General features: G+C 37.0%; 1 protein-coding gene across 1 annotated transcript; it reads right to left on the reverse strand.

Moving 5' to 3' along the window:
* Positions 1-1,807: 1,807 nt before the first annotated feature.
* ccdc6b (coiled-coil domain containing 6b) lies at positions 1,808-26,741 on the reverse strand. The gene is made up of 9 exons (XM_079851690.1): positions 26,448-26,741; positions 20,846-20,995; positions 19,747-19,875; positions 19,561-19,664; positions 19,147-19,307; positions 16,646-16,802; positions 9,057-9,157; positions 5,472-5,593; positions 1,808-3,839 (listed from the first exon to the last, which is right to left on the reverse strand). Exons 1-9 carry the CDS (start codon positions 26,679-26,681, stop codon positions 3,690-3,692), a joined length of 1,308 nt encoding a protein of 435 aa, XP_079707816.1. The 5' UTR covers positions 26,682-26,741; the 3' UTR covers positions 1,808-3,689.
* Positions 26,742-27,898: the final 1,157 nt, after the last annotated feature.

Raw genomic sequence — 27,898 nt, forward strand, 5'->3', positions numbered from 1 at the left:
GACAATACAGCCCTGACACGTGTTATCGGGATCATCTGCCTCCTTTCACGTCTTAAAGGGACCATAGTCTACACTCCAGAAGCGTATGTTATAACTACACTTATGTGTCATTTAAAAAACAACAACTGTCCTTTAAAATGAAAGCTCACCCCAAAATGATTTTGAAATTATACAAAATGTATTTACTATTCACCCTTAACCAACAAGATAACTAGAAGTCTCTATGCTCATTACGCCTGCAATTATTTGATTAAAAATACAGAAAAAACAACAATATTGTGAAACATTACAATTGAAAATAATGGTTTGCTACTTTAATATAGGCCTACTTTAAAATATAATTTATTTGTGATGCAAAGGCGAATTTTCATCAGCCATAACTCGTCTTCAGTGTCACATGACCTTCAGAAATCATTCTAAGCTGCTTTGATACTTTCAATGATAAATAAAAAGTTTAAAAGAACAGCATTTATCTTTTTTTATCGATTTAACACATCCTTTCTGAATAAAATTATTAATTTATTTAAAAAAAAAGAAAGAATAAAGTACTGACCCAAACTTTTGAACGGTAGTGTATATTGTTACAAAATATTTTTATTTTAAATTAATGCTGTTCTTTTCTAACTTTTTATTCATCAAAGAATCCTGAAAAAAATTATCAAAGGTTATAAAAAAATAAATATTAAGCAGCACAACTGTTTCCAACATTGATAATAAATCTGCATATCAGAATGATTTCTGAAGGATCATGTGACACTGAAGACTGGAGTAATGATGCTGAAAATTCAGCTTTGCATCACAGAAATTAATTATATTTTAAAGTATATTCAAATAGAAAACCATTATTTTAAATTGTAATATTTTACAATATTTTTTTTTTTCTGATCAAATAAATGCAGGCTTAATGAACATAAGAGACTTCTTTCAAAAACAGTAATGTTTCCAAACTTTTGACTGGTTTTATCTATCTATCTATCTATCTGCATTTTTGTATGAAGAGAGAGAAAGTTGATGGTGATTTACATTTATAGGTAATATAATAAGTGACAAAGACATTTTCCATATGGTTAGGAAAAATGCATTTAAAGCAATACAATGCCTTAATGGAAAAGTTACTGGAGTGTGAGTGTGTACGGTATTGTTGCAGAGTTCAAGAGATCAAGCTATTCTCATGCAATTTCCAGCTCTTTACTATCCATTTCGACATCACATACGGTACATAAATATAAACTTCAAAATGCACATTTTTAAATCACACATCTTTATCAAATCAGGCCCTTGAGATTCTGCCAGTGGGAAAGACACTCATGCTAAATTTCTCACAGTATCAGAGCGAGGTCTTTTGTACAGAGAGAATGCACTGCAAAGATAAAGCCCAGTGCAACAATCCGTGGGAACAAAAAGAAAACCACAAGCCCAAAAGCTGCCAGGAAAGTTTCCTCACAGTACTCCCTCAAAATATCTCAAATACCTTTAAGAAAACATTACTACTTGAATATGTTATGCGACCTGCAGTTTAGGTTGAAACATTTACTAAGAAAAATAGTGAGATTGAAGATGATGTGTAACAATATCATGTTTACAACCAACACAGTGAAGAGGTGGTCATTTCGCAATGCAATTCAACCAGCAGAACAATGTCAAAGCATTCATATTTAAGGCATTTAGCAGATACTTTTATCCAAACTGACATAAAAAAAGTGATTTATCTTCACACAGGAAAGAAATTATCCTGCAAATAATAGTTAAAAAGACAGTGCAGGGTCATTAGAGTTTTTACACCAATTCGAGACTTTCAGTTATAATCATCATCATTTTAATAACCAAAATAACCATTACATAATGTAGCTAGTTTTTACTTTACAAATGATGCAATGCAAACCAGAATTAGTATCTGCTGTGACAAAAAAAAAAAAATGACTGAACCACATATTAAGGCATTAATAGTCTGATGTGGGGATAAGCTAGAGCAATACCACAGCGAGTTAAGGCTCAAAGGTGTCCTCTGTTAATGATAGCAGTAAAATGAGCAAACGTTACATTCAGTCGTCAACAGTCTTAAAATAAAAGGTGGGTGAGGCTGGAAATTACAAAAACGAGACAAAAACTGAAGTCAAATGATTCTTTTTCTATACACAGATATTTACAGAGACAACAGTAAAAAAAAAAAAAAAATGAAGGTAAACAAAAGTGTAACATTAAATTAAATATATTCCTGGCTCCACGAAATCTAATGAATTGTGCTCTAAAAGAATACATGGTGAAAAAAAAAAAAAAATTGGAAGACGAAAACTATAGACACACCCTGTATTGAGGATGAAAAGCGCTGATGTCATGCTTCAGCAAACACAGTCATGTTTTGTAAGAGGTTGTACACTTTCAGCATTCACTTGGCCACAGTAACCAACCAACTTAACTACAACCGACCAGAAGTGCGTTTCTCCAAAAGCATCATCAGCCAACTATGGTCGCAAGTTTTCTTGAACTCCGATGGAAACTTGCGACCACAGTTGGCTTTGGGAAATGAATGATTGGTTTGACCTTCCGTAAATCTGCATGAAACATTTTTAAACACTTTTCAAAAGGGACCCCCATTAGAATTTCGGGTATTGGGCAAATTTGCAAAGCATACAAAAATTCTATTTACACATGCTTCAATTCACTTCCAATTATTTTATACTCAGTATATGTATAAGTAAGAAAACAAATATCACAGTGGTACCAGACACCGTTAAGCAGAAAAGAGCTGCAGGTGTGTTTGTAAAAAGAAACGAGACGATCACTACACAAAAACACACTAGTCTTTTCTAATCTACAGCATTTAATGATTCAAGTGTCTTGCTGAAATTTAAAAAAAGCTTTTAGATCCTACCAGGAGGATAAAAGTAGATGCCAACAACGCATTACATCTGCAGCGGCTCCGAAACACTAAGTCATCTACTGCAGAATCTTCTCATTCAAACACGGCAAAGCCACTTACTGTCCAGGTCAGAAAGGAATGAAATTAAACATTTTTTTTATTCTGATTATGAGATGATATATGACCTGGACATTGCTTTGTGAGCTTTCTTCATCACTACTGTTAAGTATTTTCAGCACGATTAACATATTTTGCGGTCTTGCTTTCCGATTATGTTTATGAGGCAACTATCAAATGCATATTGCTGTATAAACAGAATGTTTTTGTTTTTTTTCCACCACTTTCTGAGACACTTATGATTTAATAGTAATTGTTGGTATTACTATTACCAGAGTATTATCAATAAAAGGCCATTAGATGCTTTGTTCATGATTCCATCTTAAGTACTGAACCTACCTGTGGCTTTCTGGAACGTCCTAATGGTCTACTCTGGCTCACACTTTTAAAGTGTCTAAACATGAAAAAAATATGAAACCATCTACGAACAAGCAATTTCTAAGAGATTGCTATGGGCGTAGTGTGTGTCAAAGCACTAAGTACTTGCTAAAACTGTAATATACACCAAAGACATGTTCATTCCCTCTGAGCTGGAAATGCCTTTACCCCTTGTCTCAAGTGGACACATTCTTCCAAACAGAAAACTATGAGCAAGACAAATTAATGGTTTCAGTGCGAGACGATGAAGATAAGAAGGATTTTTAATCCTTTGGCTGGAAGGATGTTACAGTGAAGCAGCTCTGTTTGGAGTCCTCTCCGATGGCGCATTGACCTATGGCTGCATGGACTGCTGGGATGATGACGGGTGTCCGGTGGGTGGCGGGGGAGGTGGTGGCTGCACACCAGCATGCGTGTTGGGGGAAGGTGGAGGAGTGGGCCGCTTGAATTTATCAGGACTGTTGCTTCTTCTTGGGGAGGGTCTCTGTGAAGGGAGAAAGGACAGTAAATAATCTATAACTTTCCATGGGATGTGATAAAACTGATGTTTAGAACAGCTGAAGATTCACACCAGCTCCATCTAGAACCATTTAGACCCTCTTCAGGCAAAATAGAAGAACGAACTGGCGTGACGTCACTTTGAATAAAATCAGGACAAAATTAAGTTTGTTTGGAGTTTGTTTCTGGAGTTCAAAACAGTATGTTCAGGCTGGTAAACCCCTTCAAACTACTGGACCTGTTTGTCATGTTTAATACTGTAAAGCTGCTTGCTTTAAAGCAATCTTTTGTATAAAGTGGTATATAAATAAATGTGACGTAACTGGAGTGCTGAGTCAAGGGTTTAAGGCTTTTTAAAACCTTTTTTAAGACCTGCACAAATAACGTTAATACCATATGCATGGGCGTATGTCAGAGCATAATGTCAGAGCAAGGTCTAAGGTAGCATCCAAACCATAAAAAAAAAAAAAACACCATGTGTCATGATTCCTTTAACACTTGCCTGTGATGAGCTACCAATATTTTTGCATGTTTGTTCAATGTTTGAAATGTAATCCAAATGACCTTTAGCACATAATAAACACATTACAGCAAGATAAAGTAAAGACTATAGGCCCACACTGAAACTGCTAAATGCTTGGAGCTATCTGCAGAAAACTGTACTGAATAAACTCTTCTGTGAATTGTGCATTACAGGGTATCTGCAGTTTAAAAAAAAAAAAAAAAAACTTAAACAGGCTGGGGAACACATTCAACAAGGAATATTAGTAAAACATTTAAAATACTCAAAACTAGAGTTGCACGGTTCTCAACTGAGAATCACAATTTTTTTGTTGTTTCAAATGGAGTGATTGTCCCACAATTCTGAATAGACAACTAAATAAAATAATGTAATTTATTAGAGGTTCTGACAAAATGTTAATTGCTATAGTCCATTTAAAAATAATAATTAATTTGATTTTAAATTGAATGAATGAATGATTCAATGACTCGCTCATAAAGACTTCACTTGTTTGACTTTTTGAATGAATCTCATGAATAAATCAATAAAATGACTGGTTAGCACTTGTCGCCACCTACTAATGCAACGATGTAATTGATACAATCTTTATTTGAAGCTAATGCAGATTTAAATGTTCCGCTGTGATCGCACTTGTCAAAGGTTTATTAGAAATGGACATATCTTTGTCATTTAGGAATAAAATTGCGTGGGTATTTGAATCAAGATTACAACCTTTTAACGATTAATTATGCAGCTCTAGTACTTGCGTATTGAAATTGGTACATTGCAGATCTTATAAATGCACAAACAGATGCATTACACACTAAACATTAAAAAGCATCATATGATCCCTTTAAACAAGTACTTAAGAGAGCTTTCTTAGTAAAATTGTTGCCTAATTGCATTAAAAGCAGAGCAGTCTAACAAGGTATGTTTAAGAGAAAGGGGGGATGAAATGGAATAAAAGTCTGAGATTTTAGGATGAATTTCTAAGCTGATGACAAAATTGACGGTGTACAACCCTATGGACACGTAAAAATCGAAGCATACTTTGGGCTTATTAGGAAGGGAAAAAACCCAGACAGTCATGATGGTGCAAGGCCAGAAGGAACTCACTGCAATGCCGTGTGAGGCTCCTACGTGAACATGCAGGCCAGGTGTGTTGTAGTAGGACATGCCTGCTCTGGTCAGCGTAGTTGGCGGGGTGAAGCCCACTGTGTGACTCGCATAAGACAACCCTGCAAAACCAAACATAATGAGGTACACAAAGTCAGCGAGGCTTTAGCAAATTCACTGAAGTGTGTTATTATACAGAGTTAATGAACTGGTCACACTTTTCCACACAATAACAATGAATAGAGCTTTAAGGGTTCAAGATTTAAAAAGAACACAAAAGCAACATAAATGCAATTTTAATTAACCAATTCGCTGAAACAATTTGATCTATAAAAAAAAAACGGAAAAAAAAATTAATTCTCAAATAGGCCAATGAACACAAACATAGTAAGGAACAGACCAACATTTATCACAGTTATACAAAGCACTTTTATCATAGCTTTTTTTTTTTAGCTTTACAGACCCAATCCTTATTTACTTTTATTATGTTGAAAAGTGCAGCCAGGTAACCAAACCTTTAATAAAATATATTTAGATTAATTTGCCTTTCAATCTTTCTAAACATTTCCATTAAACTTAGGGGTGTAACAATATATCGTGTCACAATATATGGCAATACAAAACTGCAACAATATGTATCGTGGATAGTGACAATATGTATTGTGTATAGTTCACCCAAAATAAAAAATGAGAAAAAATGAAAGTTTTCAGAGTTTTAGTGTAAGTACTACATTAAACCACTGTTGAATATAAGGTATAATAATGAAATGGGGCAATATTTGTGGGTCCTGATAATGCCAAATGTTACCAGTAAAAAGTGGCCTACATTATTTTAAATGTACTGTATCTAGTCAGTGAAAGAGTGCAAGCATATGTCTAAAATAATTCTGTATTTTCAGCTTCAGAATCATGATGGTGTCACCATTGTCCTGTGCATTGGGTTACCAGCACCAAGTCAAAACCTATTCAATTCCACAATGTAAAATCAAATTTAGTATTTTAAACAACGGTACATTTTTTGTTAACCTTTTACCACGTCTTGGAGTAGCGCAGTAATATTGTATCGTGAGTTCAGTATCAAATCGTGAATATGATTTAATACCCTAATTAAACTCAATGCAATGCATTCCATTTGGCTTATCCATGAAGGTTACATGCTTTGATTTCAGTCAAAATATGGCATATTATTTTAGCTGCCAATTGTTTAGAACAGTCTTTGTGACGGAAACACCCATAATGTGCAGTTCATCGGTAAATGAGCACTCTTTTCAGATCTATTTGCTTGTGAGTATATGCCTTTATGCCTATATGCCAAGGAATGTTGAACAGGCCTGCTCCTGAAGACAGGTGTAGACTGAAACTGACTACAATCACATAAGGTCAGAATCAGTTTAAGAAGACATTACAAATTGTGTGTTCCTGGAATGAACAAATTAACCAGAACAAGATATTAGTTTCAGGGATTAAAGAAAAAAAAACAAAAAAAAAACTTTTGACTGAATTTTTCCTCGGCCAAACCCCATTCCACAGCCTGTCGCACACCCAGTTTCAGAGCAGTTTTTTCTTGTAATTAGGAGTATAGTGAGTACATGCTTTACCTTCACAAATTAAATACTCAAAGAACATTTGCATTTAAATAAAGGCCATTTTGAACTGTGTTTCTATTATTTACACACTTTATGAAATTTCAATGTTTTCAATCTAATGCTTTTACAAGACTTATCTCTTTGTGATAAAGTTATGCAAATGGTTAATTATTTGTATGACAACAACACAAGTTTTTATTTCTCAAATAATAAAAGCCAACAGAGCTTTTGCCGAAAAGTGAGCTAATATCACAAACTATACATATTTTTTTAACCTAGCCATTATAAATAAATAATATAATTTTTTTTTTTATTTGATCTATGTTGACTATATGAAAAGTGAACAGCATGTACAGGCCCATACGCAGGATTTTATAAATACCGAGGTCCTTGCAATAGTGATCCTGCAATGGGGGTTCGTGGGCATCCCCACCGAGATCATTTTTATTTTCCTCATCAACACATGTGCACTTTAAGGAGTTTGAAGGTAAAAATAAAATAAACAAATCACATATTCGAAACGGGAATGGCCTTAAATTAGAAATGATTCAAGGATTATTTTGCATAGATGTTACATTTCAATCAAATGCCAATGCAATACTTGTGTCCAGAGGCAAATGAGCAATTTATATGAGCATCAAAGATTGATTTCAGCAACTTGTTTTTGGACTAATCAGTTCATTTAATGGTTCAATTGTTCACTCATGACTACAGTCACTTGTCGCCACCAACTGGCTTGATGCAAGTTGCGCAAACACTCCAATGCTGATACTGGTGAAATATAACATTCGAGGACCATATACAAATATTCATATTTATACAATACTATTATGGCATTTTAATTAACAGGTGCTTGTGTTGTTAAATTGAGCTTATATTTTCGCACATCTACATTTAAAATAACGAATGTGAGAGTGCAAACATGTGAACGGCCCCTAAAGCAGCTCAGATGAAGTCGGTTAGCGTGGCGATATGCAATATCATTGCAGCACCAAAGTAGAGTTAACATTAGCCAATTATTTCACAACCTTCATTATATTATAAGCCTTTCTTTAAAGTGAATTTCGTTTAGTATAAATTGTATCTTAATTTTAATCGATGTTTCATCAACCAATTGCTAGATTTAATAAATGAGAAGCAGACAATAAAATATAGCAGACAATAAAATAAGGACATGGAGGCGCCAGCGTGATATTGTATTGCCCGTGAACTGGAGTGCGTCTCATAAAATGAACCGAAACTCTGGTAGGTAGGTAGATAGATAGTCAGTCTACTTTTAAGCAAAACAATTCAAAACGAATAGAAACAGACTACTCTCTTATGTAGGCTAATCCGTATAAAATGTGCATTTCTCTCTATGCGTTCACTAGATTTGGACATTTTTGTGTAATTATATTTATTAAACATGTAGAATACTTTCCAAACCGTTACATAAAGTATTATAAATGTTACATGTAGTATTATAAATGTTACATGTAGTATTATAAATTCAGACGTTCATGATATAAAAAAAATAAACATATTAGAATAACTTTTAAAATGGAGTGATCACGGGACAGTTTTTCTCATCTTTCCTTAATTTAAGACCTATTCAAACTGAAATTAAGACATTTATTACACTATTTGAGAAATGTAAGCATATTTATGGCCTTAAAATGATAAAAAAGTAAATTTAAGACAGAAGGACAGGCAGGAATCCTGCAATTGACGGAAATCCATCGTAGACTCGCTGCAATTAACGGAAATCTGTCATAGCAACGGAGAACTTTAATCCCTGTAGTTTTATTTTCTTATTATCTTTGTGTAAATGGAAAACAGATGTAGGCTATTGCTTTTATTATTATTATTATTATTATTATTAAAAAAAAAAAAAAAAAAAAAAAAAACACAATAGAAACTGTGAGAGCCATATTCAAAAACAACTTTCTATAGTAGATTCCAATGATCAGGCGAGTTAGGAAAGCTGTATGAAGTACTATTTCAAGTAAATATGGTGTACCTGGTGAAATGGGTCTGCTGGAAGACGGGGATGGGCTGTAGGGAATGGGGCTGGAGACGGTACGGGGACGTAGGCCTTGAGCGGACATCTCATTGAAGTACCTGCAGAACAATAGGTGGTGGTTAAAATGTTCATCAGTGAAATTAACCAGTAAAATAAACCAGTAAAATAGAGCATCTAAGTGAAGCAGTAGGTGTTACATAAGGGTGTGCGATATTGGCAAAAAAAAAAGTATATCAATATTTTCTTGGATTTTGTTGATCACATGAGTTTTTGTGATGACTGGCATAGCCCTAGCTGGGAGTCAGCTGTTGTTGACAGCTGACTCCCAGCTAGGGCTATGCCAGTCATCTTGACAGCCCCCCACCGCAGTGGTGGTACGCCAAAACAGATTGTATGTGAATGATGTTTTTTGTATATATATATATACACATCATTACGTATATATTACATATTATGACATGAGTAAAGCACAAAGCTTTGTTTACAAAACAAATAATAGGGTAGCAATCAAATGTTACATCGCAACCATGGAAACATTTGGATTCGTGCCAAATGAGAGAGGTACAGAAGTCCATAAATTTAAGCCATTTGTCACTTGATCTTCCACGAATTGAACAATAATGTCCACTGGACATGGAATCTCTTGTTTCTATTCCCAAATCTTCACTCACGTCTCTGGCAGTGCAACATCAAATCAAGGTAAAGGTACTGTTTATTGTCTCCCAAGACTCCCATAGGAGAAATTTGTCTCGGATGAGAGAACTGCTGCAATGCTAACCCACAAAAACATAAACAACCATTCCACATACAACACTCTGCCCTATAAAAACATTCTATAAAGAACAAAATACCTATATAAAAAAAATACCCTTTTAATTCAAATATAGCCTATATCTTGCACCAGTGGAAGATAACATTTGCTCTTCAGGCAAGTGTTTTATATTGTTGTTTATTTTACTTAATATTTAAGTTTCTTATATTATTTAAGTTAGCATTATTTACTAACAGGGTCTAAAAATCCGCATTGGCAGGTATATGAAACTGTGTCACTCGCCAGTTGTAACATTTTTATGAATTCTATTCATAAAAATATAAATATGAATATATTAAAATGAGAATTCTACAGAAAATAATTTAAACAAAATATTACAGGTCAAATATGTGTTTCATATATATTGCTACATCAAGCGATTAAAGCAATGTGACAAAAACACACGCAAACCTGACCCAAATGTTTTATGTTGCAATTGTTACCATCTATTTCTAGGGCTGGACCCGAATATTCGAATATTCGTTCGGTGGGTTGGTATTCGATTTGAAAATTTGACATTCGAATATTCGTTTTTTTTTTTTTTTTTTGCTGGTTCAAATGTATGATTTTGAAATCATACATTGCGCCGATATATTTGTTTTTAATCATCAACGAACACCACTAACCACTCTGTGAGTTGCACAGTTTTGAAAACGAACGTTAAGGGTTGTTTTAAGGACATGTTTGTGCATGGCCATAGACTCCCATTCTAAAGCGGTCATGGGCAATTCTAAAATAGTCAAAAAGTCGAGACAGGAACCATTGTCAAAATTTCTTTGTCCACCACTCTAGTTCATTCAAAACAAACTACAAAATAGACTCAAAGGTGTTAAATACCGGAATTATCCTTTAAGCCCTAATATATATATATTATACATATATATATGACGCGCTTAACTTTATTCAAATGAGAGCGACGATTCGCAACCAATGAGCCAATCACTGAAATAGTGTGGGAATGTGAGAGAACTGCTGGATTTTAAGTGAGAGAGTCAAGTGACTCCTCCCAACAGTGCTAAAAATAAACGTGTGTTATTGGCTATATGTCATGTTATAGCCAGATATGATGACGCTACTGCAAACACGCATCACGACAGATGAATGATCTATTCATCAAGCCAACGCGCAAACTGCCGCAAATGAAAGTGAAAGTAAGTCGTAGACGCTCAACACACAATCATATTCATTAATAGTAGAAACGAAATGATATTATAGTCCAGTCATTTTAGGAAAAAAGGTTGAACAAATTGCAACAGAAGCAAACTCAATTGATTTTGTATCCTCAATATGTCCTGAGTAAGGGAAAAAAAGTCCCGAAGAATCCCATTAGGGGAAAGTTTCGAAAAAGACCCAAATATAGCCTATTCATACGCCTATTAATTTTTTTTCTCACGTGAATAGGGTACAATTTTTAACCTTTAGATATCAACATGAAAATTACAGAGTTGATTACTTACATCAAGACAAACAAAAAATGTATTAAAAGTTTGTTAACATGGACAAACGGTGCATAATCTAATTACATATGTGCTAATTTGCATAAATACCACAACAGATCTAAACATTGGGTCTAGCCAGGTGAAAATGTCTTGTTGAATCTTGTTGACATATAATAGTAAAATACTTAATATTAAGGTCTGAATAGAACCCATTTAGGCTACCCATGAACATTAATACATCGAGGCAGGAAGAAGTACTTTAGAAACCAGCCTTTATTAATTTTTAAGAGATTGGGTTTAGGGCTGGGTCCGTGGGACTGTTTCTGGGGGACGAGTCTGAGGCAAGAACAGGAGACAATGGTAAGGAGAATGCAGAAGACAAAATGTAAGTAATATAAAAAGTAAATCCCCAGAAACAGTCCCACGGACCCAGCTCCAAACCCCATATCTGCAATAATAATTAATAAAGGCTGGTTTAAAGTACTTCTTCCTGCCTCTATGTATTAATGCTCATGGGTAGCCTAAATGGGTTCCATTCAGACCTTAATATTAAGTATTTTACTATTATATGTCAACAAGATTCAACAAGACATTTTCACCTGGCTAGACCCAATGTTTAGATCTGTTGTGGTATTTATGCAAATTAGCACATATGTAATTAGATAATGCACTGTTCGTTCCATTTTAACAAACAATTTAAAAAAAACTTGTAATACATTTTTTGTTTGTCTTGATGCAAGTAATCAACTCAGTAATTTTCATGTTGATATCTAAAGGTTAAAAATTTTACCCTATTCACGTGAGAAAAAAAAAAAATAGGCGTATGAATAGGCTATATTTGGGTCTTTTTCGAAACTTTCCCCTAATGGGATTCTTCGGGACTTTTTTTTCCTTACTCAGGACATATTGAGGATACAAAATCAGTTGAGTTTGCTTCTGTTGCAATTTGTTCAAGGTTGACCCCCATTTTGGCTTAAAATGACTGGACTATTAGGCTACCAGTGCTGCTGTCGCTCTCTCCTATCGCTGATTTTGAAATGAGCTTATGATCAATAAAATGCTGCTCATATCTGTTGCTTTTGGTGACGTGAATTCTGCATAGGCCTATATTAAATCTGCATATAGCACGGGAATAAAAGATCTGATCTATATCAGTTTTGCGAAAATGCATGAAGTGACCAGATGTAAACAAGCCCTACACCATAAAAAAAAAAAGTCAAGTAAACACTTAGTGAGCTAGATACGCAACACAGTATGAAGCCTATAGTCATCATCTCAAAAGACCAAGTGCAAAAAAACAAACAAAAAAAACAAGGAACTTCTGCACACTATAAATACTTGCAAATGAGTATCAAATTTTTATTAGCAACGTTTAGGTCTCACCAAAAGACCAAGTGCAGAAACTGAAGTTACGACCAAAACAGTCGACACAGAGGACAGGAAGACGACAAAAACTCATTTTTGAGGACAACTTAATGTAGCCTACTGCAAGTACTGCAAAGGAAAAAAGCATGTGGGCATTTGTTTTGTTTTTAGCACTTTATACTTTATAGACCCCTTCACGGTTGACGTCACAGGAAAATTCGCAGTGCGCAGGTCGGGGTCAGAAAGTTCAATCCATCCCATTGAATTGCGTGTTAACCAGAGAATCTCTCGTCAAGAAAAAAAATGCCTACTTGTTGCATCGTGGACTGTGAAAATCACACCAGTTGTGGAATCAAGTTTAAGGATTCCTGCAGGATCTCATCCGTTTAAAACGAGCATCTTTGATCGTAGCATTGTCCCAGTCTGCCCGTTTATTACAAAAAAAATAAAAATAAAATATGAACAGTTTTATGTACACTAGCCTACAACATTAAGCTATGCAGGTTAATAGTTTTGTAAATTTAATGGACCTGTGTCATGCTACAGACGTGACGTTAGCCAGCTGCTAGGAGTTAGCCGCAGCGGTAGAGTTAAGCCATGGTAAGTAAACAAATGTTTTCTGTAAACTGTAGACTGATTTAATAGTTAGGTGAAGTTTGATATCTGGCATTAATTGTGACCTGTGTCATGCTACAGAATAGATAGCAGTAACTGTTACCAGTGAATATCTGGCCACTTGCTACCGATGTCTACCCATTCTGTTAGGAGCTCGGGATCAGGCAGACAATCGCCATTAGATAAAACAAGTTTATTATGGTTCTGTTCCCGTTCCTGTGATGGCAAAGACAGTGCATACCCTTGACACAATATGCCGGTCTATTAGCCGCACCATTTTTCTGACCCCATGCTGCGCGCGCACCCGACCTAGGCGTTCGATGTTTACAAACATTGAAGGGGTCTATTGAGGTGTTCACTTTTTATATATTTTGAAGTAGGCTAAAAATAATAATTGCAAAATTATTAAACCGGTAGTTCAACCAAAATAGAACATTCTGTCATTTATTACTCTCCATCATGTCGTTCCAAACTTGTAAGACTTTCACTCATCTTCGGAACACAAATGAAGAACTTTGATGAAATTGAGAGATTTCTTTCCCTCCATTGACAGACTACACAACTACCACTTTGATGCTTCAAAGTTTAATCAACTTTTTTCACTGTGCTCCTATATTTCTTTGTGTGCTCCTAAATTTTTTCATTTAGGAGCACATGTACTCCTTGGGAAAAAAGTTAGTGTAGAGCCCTGCAGCCATTAGTCAAAATAGCTGGCAACAAAAGTTAGTACACCCTAAGTGAACTAATAGCTGTACGTCGTTTAACCATGCAAAGCCACATGTCCTATTCATCATGTTCATGGTTTGTCTGCTTGACAGAACCATAAAAATTGTTGTATCTTGTATTAGAGCAGTTAAAATCTGTGCTTGGAGTACAATTCTCTCATACTGAACACTGGATGTTCAACACTGCACTTAATGGCAAAGAAGTCTCTCAGGATTTGAGAATTAGAATTGTTGCTCTCCACAAAGTTGACCTAGGCTATAAGAAGATTGGTAACACCCTGAAACTGAGTTACAGTGTAGGCCAGGGTCATACAGAGGTTTTCCAAGACGGGTTCCACTCGGAACAGGCCTCGCAAGGGTCAATCAAAGAAGTCGGGTCCTTGTGCTGTGCGTCAGGTGCAGAAGCTGGCTTAAAAAAAACAGATGCATGAGTCCTGCCAGCATTGCTTTAGAGGTTGCAGAAGCAGAAGGTCAGCTTGTCAGCGCTCAGACCATAAACCACACACTGCAACAAGTCGGTTTGCATGGCCGTCGCCCCAGAAGGAAGACTCTTCTGAAGCTGACTCACAAGAAAGCTTGCAAACAGTTTGCTGAAGACAACCTGTCCATGAATTACTGGAACCATGTCCTGTGGTCTGATGAGACTAAGATAAACTTGTTTGGCTCAGATGGTGTCCAGCATGTGTGGCGACACGCTGGAGAGGAGTACCAAGAAAATTGTGTATTGCCTACAGTCAAGCATGGTGGTGGTAGCATCATGGTCTGGGGCTGCATGAGTGCTGCTGGTCTTGGGGAGCTGCGCTTCATTGAGGGAAACATGGATTCCAACATGTACTGTGACATTTTGAAGCAGAACATGATGCCCTCCCTTCAGAAACTGGGCCAATCGGCATGATAACGACCCTAAACACACCGCCAAGATGACAACTGCCTTGCTGAGGAAGCTGAAGGTGAAGGTGATGGAGTGGCCAAGTATTTCTCCAGACCTGAACCCTATTGACCGTTCGCAAAAGCCACGCCCCCTAGTTATTGTTACTACGCCCGTCAAACAATTGAGAAACAGACACATGGCTGGGTTGAGCTCCATACCGGTATAAGTGATTGGTTTTGGAGTAATGCAGCAGACATATCCTCCAGGGCACGACAGAAAGGGCTGCAATATGCAGTGGAGGGATATGTTCAAAATGTTAAAATAAGCAAAGACGGGAATATTACAACAATCGAGGCCAGTGCTTGAAGTGGGGGAAAAAAGGTGCCAGTAGGCTAGGCCTAACTGTTAGCTACTCTCTTGCATTGGCAAATCATGACATTTGAGATTAATACAGTGAAAAACAAAACTTGAAGATATTGCTGGTACAACAACAATTGTTATTTATTAACAATATAAATGTATTTAAACAAGTCGTGTGTGTGTGTGCTTGTGTGCAAACGGAACTCCTCCAAGTCTGCAAGTCCAAAAATACATTTAGGCTATGGTGAGTTTACTACATTTTATTTTATTAAATGCATTTATGTTGAGATTATTATATTTTCATGTCAATCTGTGTTCGTTTTGACCAAGAACCATGCGCTGTCACTTTAATTCAGCGCGTGCAGCACAGCAAAAATAGACTCGGTGCAGAAACGATTGCAGCATCCGCATGCAGTGTGAAAGCTTTACCTGTTAACATGGGTGCGGAAAAAAAAACGCACTGTAAACGGACTACGGAGTAGGCTATATGTGAAACGGGCGTGACTGACGCTTATTGTATACGCTGACATATGTATGCTTATTAATCTTCGAGGAATTTAGCTGTGAGTGAGGTCTCCCACACTGCTTAATCCATTGTCGGCATCTTTCCGCTTGGGTCTTGGGTTTTGGAAAGGCGAAAAAACGACCCCTCCCTCTAAACTTTTGGGGTAGCCTACCTAGTGTCAGACTTGCAGGTGCCATAGGCGCATCGTTTCACCATGTGCTGAAATCGCAATGTTTGACGGAGGTCCTTCTCCTTAGTTACAGTTGCTGAGCTAGGATTGGACGAGGACCGTTCGAGGGCGGGGTTTTGCGAACGGTCAATTGAGCACATGTGGGGCGTCCTCAAGCGGAAGGCAGAGAAGCACCATGTGTCTAACATCCAGCAGCTCCATGATGTCATTCCCAGCAACAACCTGTGCAGCTCTGGTGAACTCCATGCCCAGGAGGATTAAGTCAGTGCTAGATAACAATGGTGCTCACTCAACATATTGACATTTTGGACACAGTTTTGACATGTTCACTTAGGGAGTACTCACTTTTATTGCCAGCTATTTTGACAATAATGGCTATATGTTGAGTTATTTTCAGAGGACAGTAAATCTATACTACTATACAAGCAGCACATTGACTACTCTAAAATATATCCAAGTTTCATTTCTATAGGTTTGTCCTCTGAGAAGATATACTAAAATGGTTGCCGAAATTTGAGGGGTGTACTCACTTTTGTGAGATACCGTATCCGTTACCACCGCAGTGGTAAAAAAACCCCTGAAACCGTCACAGCCATTCTTCATTCTTCAGTTTCCACATCGTTAAAACAACAGTTACGATATTATTGTAGATGATACATATCGCACACCCCTAGTGTTACATGTGATACTTTGGGCTGCTTGTACCTCTCATCGTCCATCTCCAGGCTGGACTCACTCTCAGAGAGCTGCCGGCACAGCGCCTCCCTGCGTTCCACCTCCCTCTGGAGCTTCCTCTGCAGGCGGACGTTCTCCTCCCGCATGTGGCGCTCTTCTTCTATGTACTGAGCCCTTTTCTCTGTATCTGTAAACACACACACAGCAATTAGCTGAGCTTATCTTTATGGTAAAGTCATACGGTAACAGTGCATTACTTACTGTACAACAGTCTGACATTTATTAATCACATACACATAGATGAAGGTAGCGTTATCTAATTTTTCTGAAACTATGAAAATGTTTTGTGATAACGTATCAACATAACTTGTGACACCCTGACAGGACTACAGGTGGACTGCTGGGTTGAAGACTAGGAATTTATGAACCATAAAAATAAAAAGGGGGGGCCTTTGCACTCAGACTTTACAAACACGCACAAGAGCCATGAGGCCACAAGTCCTCAAGCGTGCCCTTGAGGACAGGGTGATAGAGTATTTCAGCAGAGTAATGTGTCCTTGTTGTTAATGCACATACTGCCATCTAGTTGCCATGAAAAGTAATGGCATGAAAAAAAAAATCATGTAGTTACAATGGTGAAAACGGGATTTGAGGAGGCTTTTTAATTGGGATATGGAGGTCAAGTTCACCATATCCCAATAGACACATTCTTTGCTTTAAGTACTTTATTACACTCACTCCTGTTCAAAAGTTTGGGGTTGATTAGATTTTACATTTTTTGTTGAAATAAGTATTTTATGCTCACCAAAGCAATTTTCAGCAGCCATTACTCCAGTTGTCAGTGTCACATAAACCATTCTAATATGCCGATTTGGTGCTCAAGAAACATTTCTTATTATCAGTGCTGCTGAGTATCATGGTTTACACAAAAATATTTTCAGGAATCTTTGATGAATAGAATGAACAGCATTTATTTGTCCTAGAAATCTTTTGTAACATTATAAATGTCTTAACGTTACTTTTGATCAATTTAATGCATCCTTGCTGAATAGAAGTATTAATTTCTTAATTAAAAAAAACCTGACTTTTGATGAAAAGGAACAATGTTTCTGAGACAGCACAATATATTAAAAGGTACACAATGAAACTTTTTTGTTTTTTTGTTCAAAGTTTAAAGTTAAAAAAAGTCAAATACTATATAATGAATCTTTCTTCCAAGATGTGTTTTGTCTTAGCCTGATTCACTATGGCAAGCCGGCTTAAGTGTAAGTGATCTGAGTCTGCTGGCAAAAAGAGAACGTGACACAGCTCGTGATAAAACGAGAATAAAGATTGGCTTGGCTTTCGGAGATGAGGAGAACTGAAGGATTTGAAATGTTGTAAATGCGACGTGGAGATGGTGTTTTTATCACTCAACAGGAGAGCAGCCCAATGTATTTTGAACAGATAAATCACCATATCTAGCTCTCTACATTGAGTTCATTGTAAAGCATCATCTATCGTGAAGGATCATTTCAGTAGGTTGTTGTAGAGCTGTGCTGGAATTTATTTTCAATAGTACGGTGTCTATTGATGGGTATAGCTATAGTAACATTATCATCTAGTCAGCTTTGGATCCTTTCCATCTAATCTGGTTATATCTCTTAAGCCTAGTAGTGAATGTTTTATGATCAGTACGATCTCATTTAAAGAACCATATTCATTCATACAATCACGCAGAGCCGTAGCACAACCAAAACAATGTTCTTCTGTAAAACACAGTTTTTTTCTTTTAACCGCTACAGGACCAAAAGTTACAGTGTCCCTTCAAATTTTGATGAAAGATTACAAAGACAAACATTTTCTTTAGAATATTCATTAGAGAATGAATCTGATGTAAGCCATACATTAACGTTCTTCAAGTAAGTAGGCAAAAAAATTATTTAATATTGTCGGTAGATCTAATGCAGTACTACCCTGGAAATCCAGAGTTCTCACGAGAGCACAAATTGAATTTGCTCAGCGAGTTACTCTGGCGTCGAGTAATGATGCTCATTAAATATGCCCTTGTAGCCGAGCTGCACCAATGACATCGGGTTATCTGATTTAGGCGGGCCAGAGGAGAGCTAAACAGAGGACGACAGCGCTGTGACGTCAAAGTCATTAGTAAACATTGCAAGATGGCTATGGATGAACACCAGTTGTTTGAAACGGCTTTGGCCGCTACAATGAACGAGTTAGACTTGGCTTTTTATCTAAAAGAGGAACAGAAGACGGCGCTCGAATCCTTCCTTTGCAAGAAGGACGTTTTTGCTGTTTTGCCGACCGAATACGGCAAGAGTCTAATCTACCTGTTAGCTCCGCTGGTAGCTAAGCGTATGGGGCTTATTGTTGTGATTGGTCGTAGTGTTATCCAATTGCGTGCAGTGAGATTTTCAAATGCATGCTTGGTGACGCCCCTCGAGCTGGCCGATTTTCATTAGTCGATGCCAGACCCTTAATCTTTCAGATTTGGGTCTGGATTTCCAGGCTAATGCAGTACTGGAACTTACGCTGTAGTTCTGAAGTGCGGAGGTTCTTCTTCAGACGCTCAACCTCACTCTTGAGGAATGTGATGTGTTGCATCATATTCTCAGGGGAGTCAATCTCCATAGAGATGGCTCTCGGGGATGGAGGAGCAGAAACAGGCTGGTCAAGCTTCTCCTGAAGAATCCTGCAGGGGTGGAACAAAACAGACCTCTCATTCTCTTTCATTTAATCTAACCACTAAAATACAGGCCAGAAAATGTACAGATACACCTGTAAATAAAAAATAAACCTATTTAACACAAAAGCCGGTGTTCAGCAAATGCATGTAGGGCACTTTAAATATTCAAAGTGGCTTCACCATGTTCTCAGTTACAAGGTAGTGTTTATATTTCTGAGGTGAGCCGTGGCAGTGTTACAGGCAACAAAATAGCACTGACCTTTTTTCTGCTTCCAGTTTGTCCATGCGTTTCCATAGCCGATTCACAAGAGCTTCTTGTTCTTGCTCTAAAGTGTTTTCCAAGTCGATCTTCTCACGTCTGAGCTAAAAGAACACAAAAAGTTCAAATATATGCAAAAATTGGAAAATACTATGTTGGGACCACTAAGCAAAATTCAGTGATTACCTGTTCTAAGGTGAGCTGTTTGGAGATTGTGTCGTTCTCCAGCTTCTTGATCTTCTTCATCAGTTTGTTCACTTGAAACTCTTGTTCCTGTTCTAAGTGCTGCTCCAGTTCAGCTTTCTCATGTTGTAACTGAGCAAGACATGGAGAAAATAGACTTAAAACTGATAAAACTATGAAAATAGTGTGTGCCAGACTAAAGCTGCTCAAGCCTCATTTTTCGCCGTATTATTATTGAAAGGGACAGGAATAAAAGGGACTTTAATGGTTCTTATTTTCTTTCCACTTTTGGGTTCTAATTATATTTTGGTAACTTATTTATGTTTTTTAAATGCAAATAGTCATTGTACCATTTGGGTATTTTAAGGAAATTATTTTGTTCAGAAAGGATGCATTAAACTGATCAAAAGTGACAGTAAAGACATAACATTACAAAAGATTTCTATTTCACATAAATCCTGCTCTCTATTCATCAATCTTTAAAAATTGTGTCAGTTTCCTCAAAATAATATGAAGCATGAAACGGTTTTCAACATTGATAAAATGAGAAAATATGCATCTCTGCAGCTCTCTAGCTCTCTCTTCCCAACTCCATTTCTGCCTCTTTCTCACATGTTCCACAGGAAATTGAGGACAAACAGATTTCCCGTGACTCTTTAAGCCATAAGAAGTTCCTTAAAAACGGCACTGCTGAAACAGTTCCCCAAAAGGGGATGAATCACTACCTCTAAGGCGGATGAACCTCAAGAGTGTGGTGGAACTGGAAAGGGCCTTTTGAGGAAGTTATTTCCTAGTTAGGTGAGCTCGGAAACGGCCATCTATCACCAGTGTTTAAATGATTCCAGAAAGCTTGGTCAAGGGTGCTGATAAAGCAGTTTTCAAACAACACTGCAAAAGATTTACCATCGAGATCTGCACACGATGGTGGAAATCATCTTATTCTACTTATTATGTGCACTAAATTTGCTATGCAACATGTGCTCTTGAGAAACATGCAATGCTCTGGTAAATGCATCAAATCTAATCTATGTTAGCAGCCATTTCTTCAGTGCTTCTTCAGCAAGCAAATCCCAGACACATCTAACGACAGCCAAACACTTACTTGCATGAGTTTTCGAGAAAGCTCATTGGTGAGGAACTCCTCTTCCTTCTCATAGTTGACTGCTAGTGTTTCTTTCTCTTTCTGCAGGGCCTGAATCTTCTTGAAAAGGGTGTTACTGATGAACTCTTCTTCTTGTTCTGCTCTCGCTTGCTAAAAAAAAGATGGTTTAGAGAGCGCAACACTGTTAGTCTACGGCAACTGAAAATACATCAGTAACTCATAATAGTGGTTTCATTAACCTTATTAGTGTGGTCAAAAAATTTGTAACGTAAATAGATTAGAAAGAAAACTCATTGTGTGTCAGTCCGTGCATAAGCTCTTAAAGTGACAGCAGTCTAATATTCCTGCTGCTGTCAGTCATGTTACTCAAACAAAAGGCAAGAAAATAACTTGCTGCTCTTGACTGAATAACTTTTATTGTAAGCATTAGGCTATTCTGTATTTAATTTTTACAACAAACACTATCCAGTGTATCGAATATCGATATTTTTTAAGGTATCGTATCGAAGTTAGAAATTCCAGTATCATGACAACACAAAACCTTGATCTTGGAGACAAACCCATACCTTCACTTTGCAAGCATATGACACATACACTCACCTAAAGGATTATTAGGAACACCTGTTCAATTTCTCATTAATGCAATTATCTAATCAACCAATCACATGGCAGTTGCTTCAATGCATTTAGGGGTGTGGTCCTGGTCAAGACAATCTCCTGAACTCCAAACTGAATGTCAGAATGGGAAAGAAAGGTGATTTAAGCAATTTTGAGCGTGGCATGGTTGTTGGTGCCAGACGGGCCGGTCTGAGTATTTCACAATCTGCTCAGTTACTGGGATTTTCATGCACAACCATTTCTAGGGTTTACAAAGAATGGTGTGAAAAGGGAAAAACATCCAGTATGCGGCAGTCCTGTGGGCGAAAATGCCTTGTTGATGCTAGAGGTCAGAGGAGAATGGGCCGACTGATTCAAGCTGATAGAAGAGCAACTTTGACTGAAATAACCACTCGTTACAACCGAGGTATGCAGCAAAGCATTTGTGAAGCCACAACACGCACAACCTTGAGGCGGATGGGCTACAACAGCAGAAGACCCCACCGGTTACCACTCATCTCCACTACAAATAGGAAAAAGAGGCTACAATTTGCACGAGCTCAGACTGGAAAAATGTTGCCTGGTCTGATGAGTCTCGATTTCTGTTGAGACATTCAGATGGTAGAGTCAGAATTTGGCGTAAACAGAATGGGAACATGGATCCATCATGCCTTGTTACCACTGTGCAGGCTGGTGGTGGTGGTGTAATGGTGTGGGGGATGTTTTCTTGGCACACTTTAGGCCCCTTAGTGCGAATTGGGCTTCGTTTAAATGCCACGGCCTACCTAAGCATTGTTTCTGACCATGTCCATCCCTTTATGACCACCATGTACCCATCCTCTGATAGCTACTTCCAGCAGGATAATGCACCATGTCACAAAGCTTGAATCATTTCAAATTGGTTTCTTGAACATGACAATGAGTTCACTGTACTAAAATGGCCCCCACAGTCACCAGATCTCAACCCAATAGAGCATCTTTGGGATGTGGTGGAACGGGAGCTTCGTGACCTGGATGTGCATCCCACAAATCTCCATCAACTGCAAGATGCTATCATATCAATATGGGCCAACATTTCTAAAGAATGCTTTCAGCACCTTGTTGAATCAATGCCACGTAGAATTAAGGCAGTTCTGAAGGCGAAAGGGGGTCAAACACAGTATTAGTATGGTGTTCCTAATAATCCTTTAGGTGAGTGTATATAATGGTAATAAATGGTTGGAAAATTGATAATCAAGGGCTGACTTTGAACAAATGTGGTGACCCTTTTGAATTATTTTTGCCATTAATATTTCTAGTATTTGATTAAATTTTCAACCATTGTGCAGACAGCGATGAATAATTGGCTCAAGAATGGTTACCAGAAAAGCATTTTAATAGTTTTCATACATCAAAAACTTATTAACATGCTAATAATTAAACTTATTTGTAAAACATTTAGGAACAGATTTTCTAAACAGGGCAAATTAGTCTGAGACCGCAATCCCATACAAGTGCAGATTGGAGTGTAAAGTTCTGCGGCTGATCTACTGAATGTACAAATTAAAGAACACAGATGCAGCAGTTCATTTCCATAATGATAATCTACCAGGAGCAGCACAAACGAATATAGTCTCGCAAACAAGCAGAGCCGATGATAATCAGGTGCAGGTAATCTATGAACAACACAGATGCGCCAAATTAAAAATAACGTGGCTATGTTCAGAAAACCTCTTCCTCCGGCATTCCAAATAAATGAACAGGAGTGGAGAACATTCTCTTCTATCGCAGCATGTTAAGTGCAAAATGGGTTAAGACATGCTGTTTTGGCCATTAAATAATGGGGTAAATACCAGTAAATGAACTACCGCAAACCTCAAATCATGTTTTAGGAATGTGGACAAATAAAAATGACATGAAAATATGTCTTTCAGAATATGACTAGAAAAAATATTTACAAATAATTCACAACATTCTGTAGTGTTCTCATGCTAACACTTTATTTTAGTGTCCTTGTTACATGTTACATGTAGTTACTATAGTATTATGCATACTTACATGCGACTAACCCTAAATCAAACCCCAATCCAAACCCTAACCCTATAGTATACTCTCCTCCAATAATTGTTGCATCTGAAAGGGAAACTCCTACAAATGCATATGCAAAAAAAAAAAAAAAAAAAAAATTGCACAAAAATTGTGTTCATGGCTTTTCATCGTTAATTTTGTGCGACATTTTTTTTTTTTAATGCCAAAAGAAGGTTTGTGCTGTTGCAAGCTGTTAGGAGTCATATAATTTCTTTGTATGTTATGAAGAATTGGTTAAATGTGTGACACTTGAGATGAGTGTGATATGGTGCTGGATCATGCTGAACCACCCAGGAAAATCATAAGGCAACACTTCTTGTAGGTAAATCACAACCATTGAATCAGTTTTTACAAGCATATAAGAATTTAAGAAAGTGGCCTCTCTCACTAATGAATGCAGCACGAAAGACCTAAAAGCATGAAGTTTGTTTCTAAATGCAGCTGCAATAATTTAGAGAAAAGAGGCAGTAAAAGCTAGGCTTGGGACAGCAGACAACATCATGAATGAAGATAAATCAAGAAACAAGTCAAGTTCATTATCGCAGAGTGCTCCAAAACCCACTTGAGTTACATATAAGGAACTGAAAGTCTAACAGAAAATGTATTTCTACAAATAGGTGTAACTATGTAGACATCTGCAGACCGTAATCCCGAGAGAATGGGAAGTGAATGATGAAGAAGTCACGTAGATAAAATAAGGATGACATAAACCTGAGAAACCCGCTCAATCTGAGACCAACCGCTTTCTCACTTTTAAACGTACACAAACATGTTCTCACAACACACAAGAACAACTGTCAGATGATTATCAAATATTAACAAGCAACCAAAAACAAACTGATTGTACTGTACTATCATCAATATTTCATCCTCACAGGTTAAACAATTCATCAATAATATATGATGGTTTACATTACGTACTCAGTGTACTACATGCTAGATTTATGTTTAACCCTATGCCTACAGTATCATATTTGATATGCAAATAAACCATTATATTTGCTAATCGGCCTCTAAACGATTATGACCAAAACTTTGCTGATAAAGCTGCTGCACACAATCCATTACATGCCCTCTGTCGTCTGATTGATAGTTTATACTTTAAAGGCCTTAAGTATAATGCTAAAATGTGTGGGTTTTTTGCAGTCAAGTTTTTAAATTCAAACGGAAGAATAACTTTAATATTGTTGCTAGTTGAATTTGAAGCTGAATATTTACTGAAGCAGCTTAGTTTAACTTTCTTTTTAAAGAAACATTATGTTAAAATGTGAATCTGGCTTTTGAGGAATGTCTTTTGTACATCTCTCAATCATCGTATTGCATTGCATATGTTTTGCCCCACAGAAATAAAACTAAAGAGCTTTGATCATAAAATAATGAGACATTTTATTTTGAGAGATATAGAGTGACAATTGACAAATATTAGTCTGCTAAACTATTATAAAGATAGCATTGATTTACAGTGCAAGCTATCAGAATTTCATCTTTTGGACCAAATAAATAACATCTGCACACAACAAAAAGCATATTTTTGCTCAGTTTGGGCCTTTGAATAAAATTGAGGTGTTTTTCCTCTCGAGTACGAGTTCCACATATATCACTATAGATGAGCCATAAAGCCTGATGTATCAAATATGATACTGTGATGATACACTGACAAGTTTTTACTAGGGTTTTGTATGCGAGTTGAGTTTTCAGTTGTTTGAGTTTAACCCCTTACCTGACAGGGATCACTGGTGATCCCAGATTATTTTAGTTCAAAATATGTTTGAGCTTATATATCTCAATATTAATAACAGTCTGGTTAATTTTGAGTCTTGAACTATAAACTCTCAAGGGTTGGCTTTCTAAATGTATGTGTGTTATGTTTCTATTCAGAATTACTTATGAGCAGTAACCTTTTTATTTTGGGCATTTCATGTATGCAGCACTTGCCAAAATTGGGGGTGATGAGCAAGGGGTTAAGTAATAATAATTGAATGCGTGACGTGTGTGATTAGTCACGCCTACGAATTTACGTGCTCGCGTCGGCGCGCACACTTAAAGAGAGAACCTTCGAGATGCGCTTCATTCATGGTGAAGTACTGTTGAAGAAGCCCGCATCTGGTTCTTCTCTTCTTTCATTATTTCTTTCCTTTTTAAGGAGTACTACAATCAATACCAAACATAAAACACATATGAAACCTTTAAGATTGTTTAATAATTTGTCTAAAGTTTCAATAAATTGTTCCATTAAAAAATAAATAAACGTTGCTTTAGAGGTTTTAACTGTATATTGATGGTCAAATCATAAACAAGCTGCTAAGAGGGCAGATGACGCATTACCTGCTCACAGCATCACTAACCATAACTAGCCACATTTATAACAATATCGAGTATTATTTTAATTATGGGAGTTTTAACAATCGTGCTCCTATTGGCTCCTATCATTCTACTGCACTTCACTGTAGTGTCACTTAAAAATAAGACCAAGTTTCAATGAACCGTGTATTTTATACTACTTTTGCAAATTATTACTATAGACATTCGTTTAAACCAATTGAGTTATGAAAATGAGGCTGATATTCCCAGAGTAATTAACGTTACTGTCCCGAATTAACTGCTTAGCTTAACTAAGATTGACGTTTAACGCTAACTGACAGTTTCGTAGACTCTAACCACAGCCAAAACTTCAGCAGAGTCAATAAAAGAGGACTAAAGGGTGTTTGTTTACTAAATTATTTTTTAAAATGAACATGGCATAACGGAAAACAGGGGACAATAAAAGCTAATCATTAGCACATTAGCTTTAGTGAAGCGTAAATGTAGCGTAACAGCAACTGTAAATGAGTTCAATAATACACTAAATGTTTGAACTAGTTATGGTTAGTGTTTGCTTCCACATTCATTCAGGTAAATAAGTATTAATTGTAAAGAAAGACAGTTGTGGATGACTCACTATGGTGACACTGGCTTTGCGCAAGTCTCTATTCTCCTCCTGCAGAGCTTTACACTTCAGTTTAAACGTCTCGAGCTCGATCTTCAACACTTTATTCTCTTGCTGTAAAGATGCCAGGCGGTTCGACAACTCCTCTAGACGGAAGGAAGAGATGAGAATGGAGGAGGACGAGGATGAGGAGCAATGAGGGGTGGCCCCGTCCGTGTCGCTCTCACTCGCACTATCCGCCATCATTGAGCATCAGCGCGTGTGTGAGTCAGTCCGTGAGAGGATGAGGAATGAAGTACTGCTGTAGAACGCGAGTCAGCACTCGCTACAGCGACCCCTACTGGTGCGATTCAGTACAGCGAATCGTGTGGGGTTAGTATTGTTGCATTATTCCAAATAAATAGATTGAGAGTCACAAATAAATGTAAAGAAATTCACAAAAAAATATTAAAATTCACAAATAAATAGATTGAAATCCAAAAATAAATGTTAAAAGTTGCACAAAAAATAATACAATTCACAAATAAATAAAATGAGATTTGCAAATATAGTGTTTTAGGTCACAAACACAACTCTGCCTGGCATTCATTTGTGAATCACTTTCTATGCATTTATGAATCGCTTCCTGTGCATTTGTAGATCCCCTGCACACATTTGTGGATTTTGAAACATTTTTAGCATCAAAACATGCAGACAAATCCACAAATAAGTGGATTACACCCACCTTCTTCTTAAGCCAATCAGATAACAGCCATTTGTGCTGACCAACCATAGCACTCTCTCGCTCCATCCAATCACGATTTGCTTTAAAATCAGGGTGCTCTTGCCCTGAAATAACTTTGCTCGTTCTTCTGCATTGGCTCAAATAGGAGGAATAAGGCCCATGAAATTGGTATAGTAAAAGATGTCTAAAATTTGGATCTTGTTAGACCATTAGACTGTTTACCAAGCCAAACCACAGTTTTATATTTTATGAGCCTTTGAAAATGACAGAGAAACAGCGCTTTACATCTCTGTTATGGGAACAATGAGGAAGCGTCACGTTATTCATCCTTTATGAAATGGATTCACAAATGAATGCTAGGCAGAGTTGTGTTTGTGACAAAACACATTTGTAAAAAAATATATATATATTTGGAAATCTCATTTAATTTATTTGTGATTTTTTTATTGAATCTTTTTGCATTTATTTGTGAATCTCAATCTATTTCTTTGGAATAATGCTACAATTCTAACCCCATAGAATCGGTTCATTCAAACGGTTAGTTCTGGAAATGTGTGGGGCTTGAATTCAGGCACAACAGGGCTCAACAATAACTCTGCTCTTTTAACTTTTTGTGTATTTCCAATTCAAAGGCTCATAATGTCCCTAAACAGGCGTAAATCGTTTCTCAGACGTTTGCTGAAGCAGCACACAGACAGACAGACAGTGTGATCATGTGCAAGCTGCTCATTTTCTCAGC

Source organism: Squalius cephalus (genome assembly GCF_949319135.1).
Source record: "Squalius cephalus genome assembly, chromosome: 19".
In the NCBI taxonomy this organism is placed as follows: domain Eukaryota; kingdom Metazoa; phylum Chordata; class Actinopteri; order Cypriniformes; family Leuciscidae; genus Squalius; species Squalius cephalus.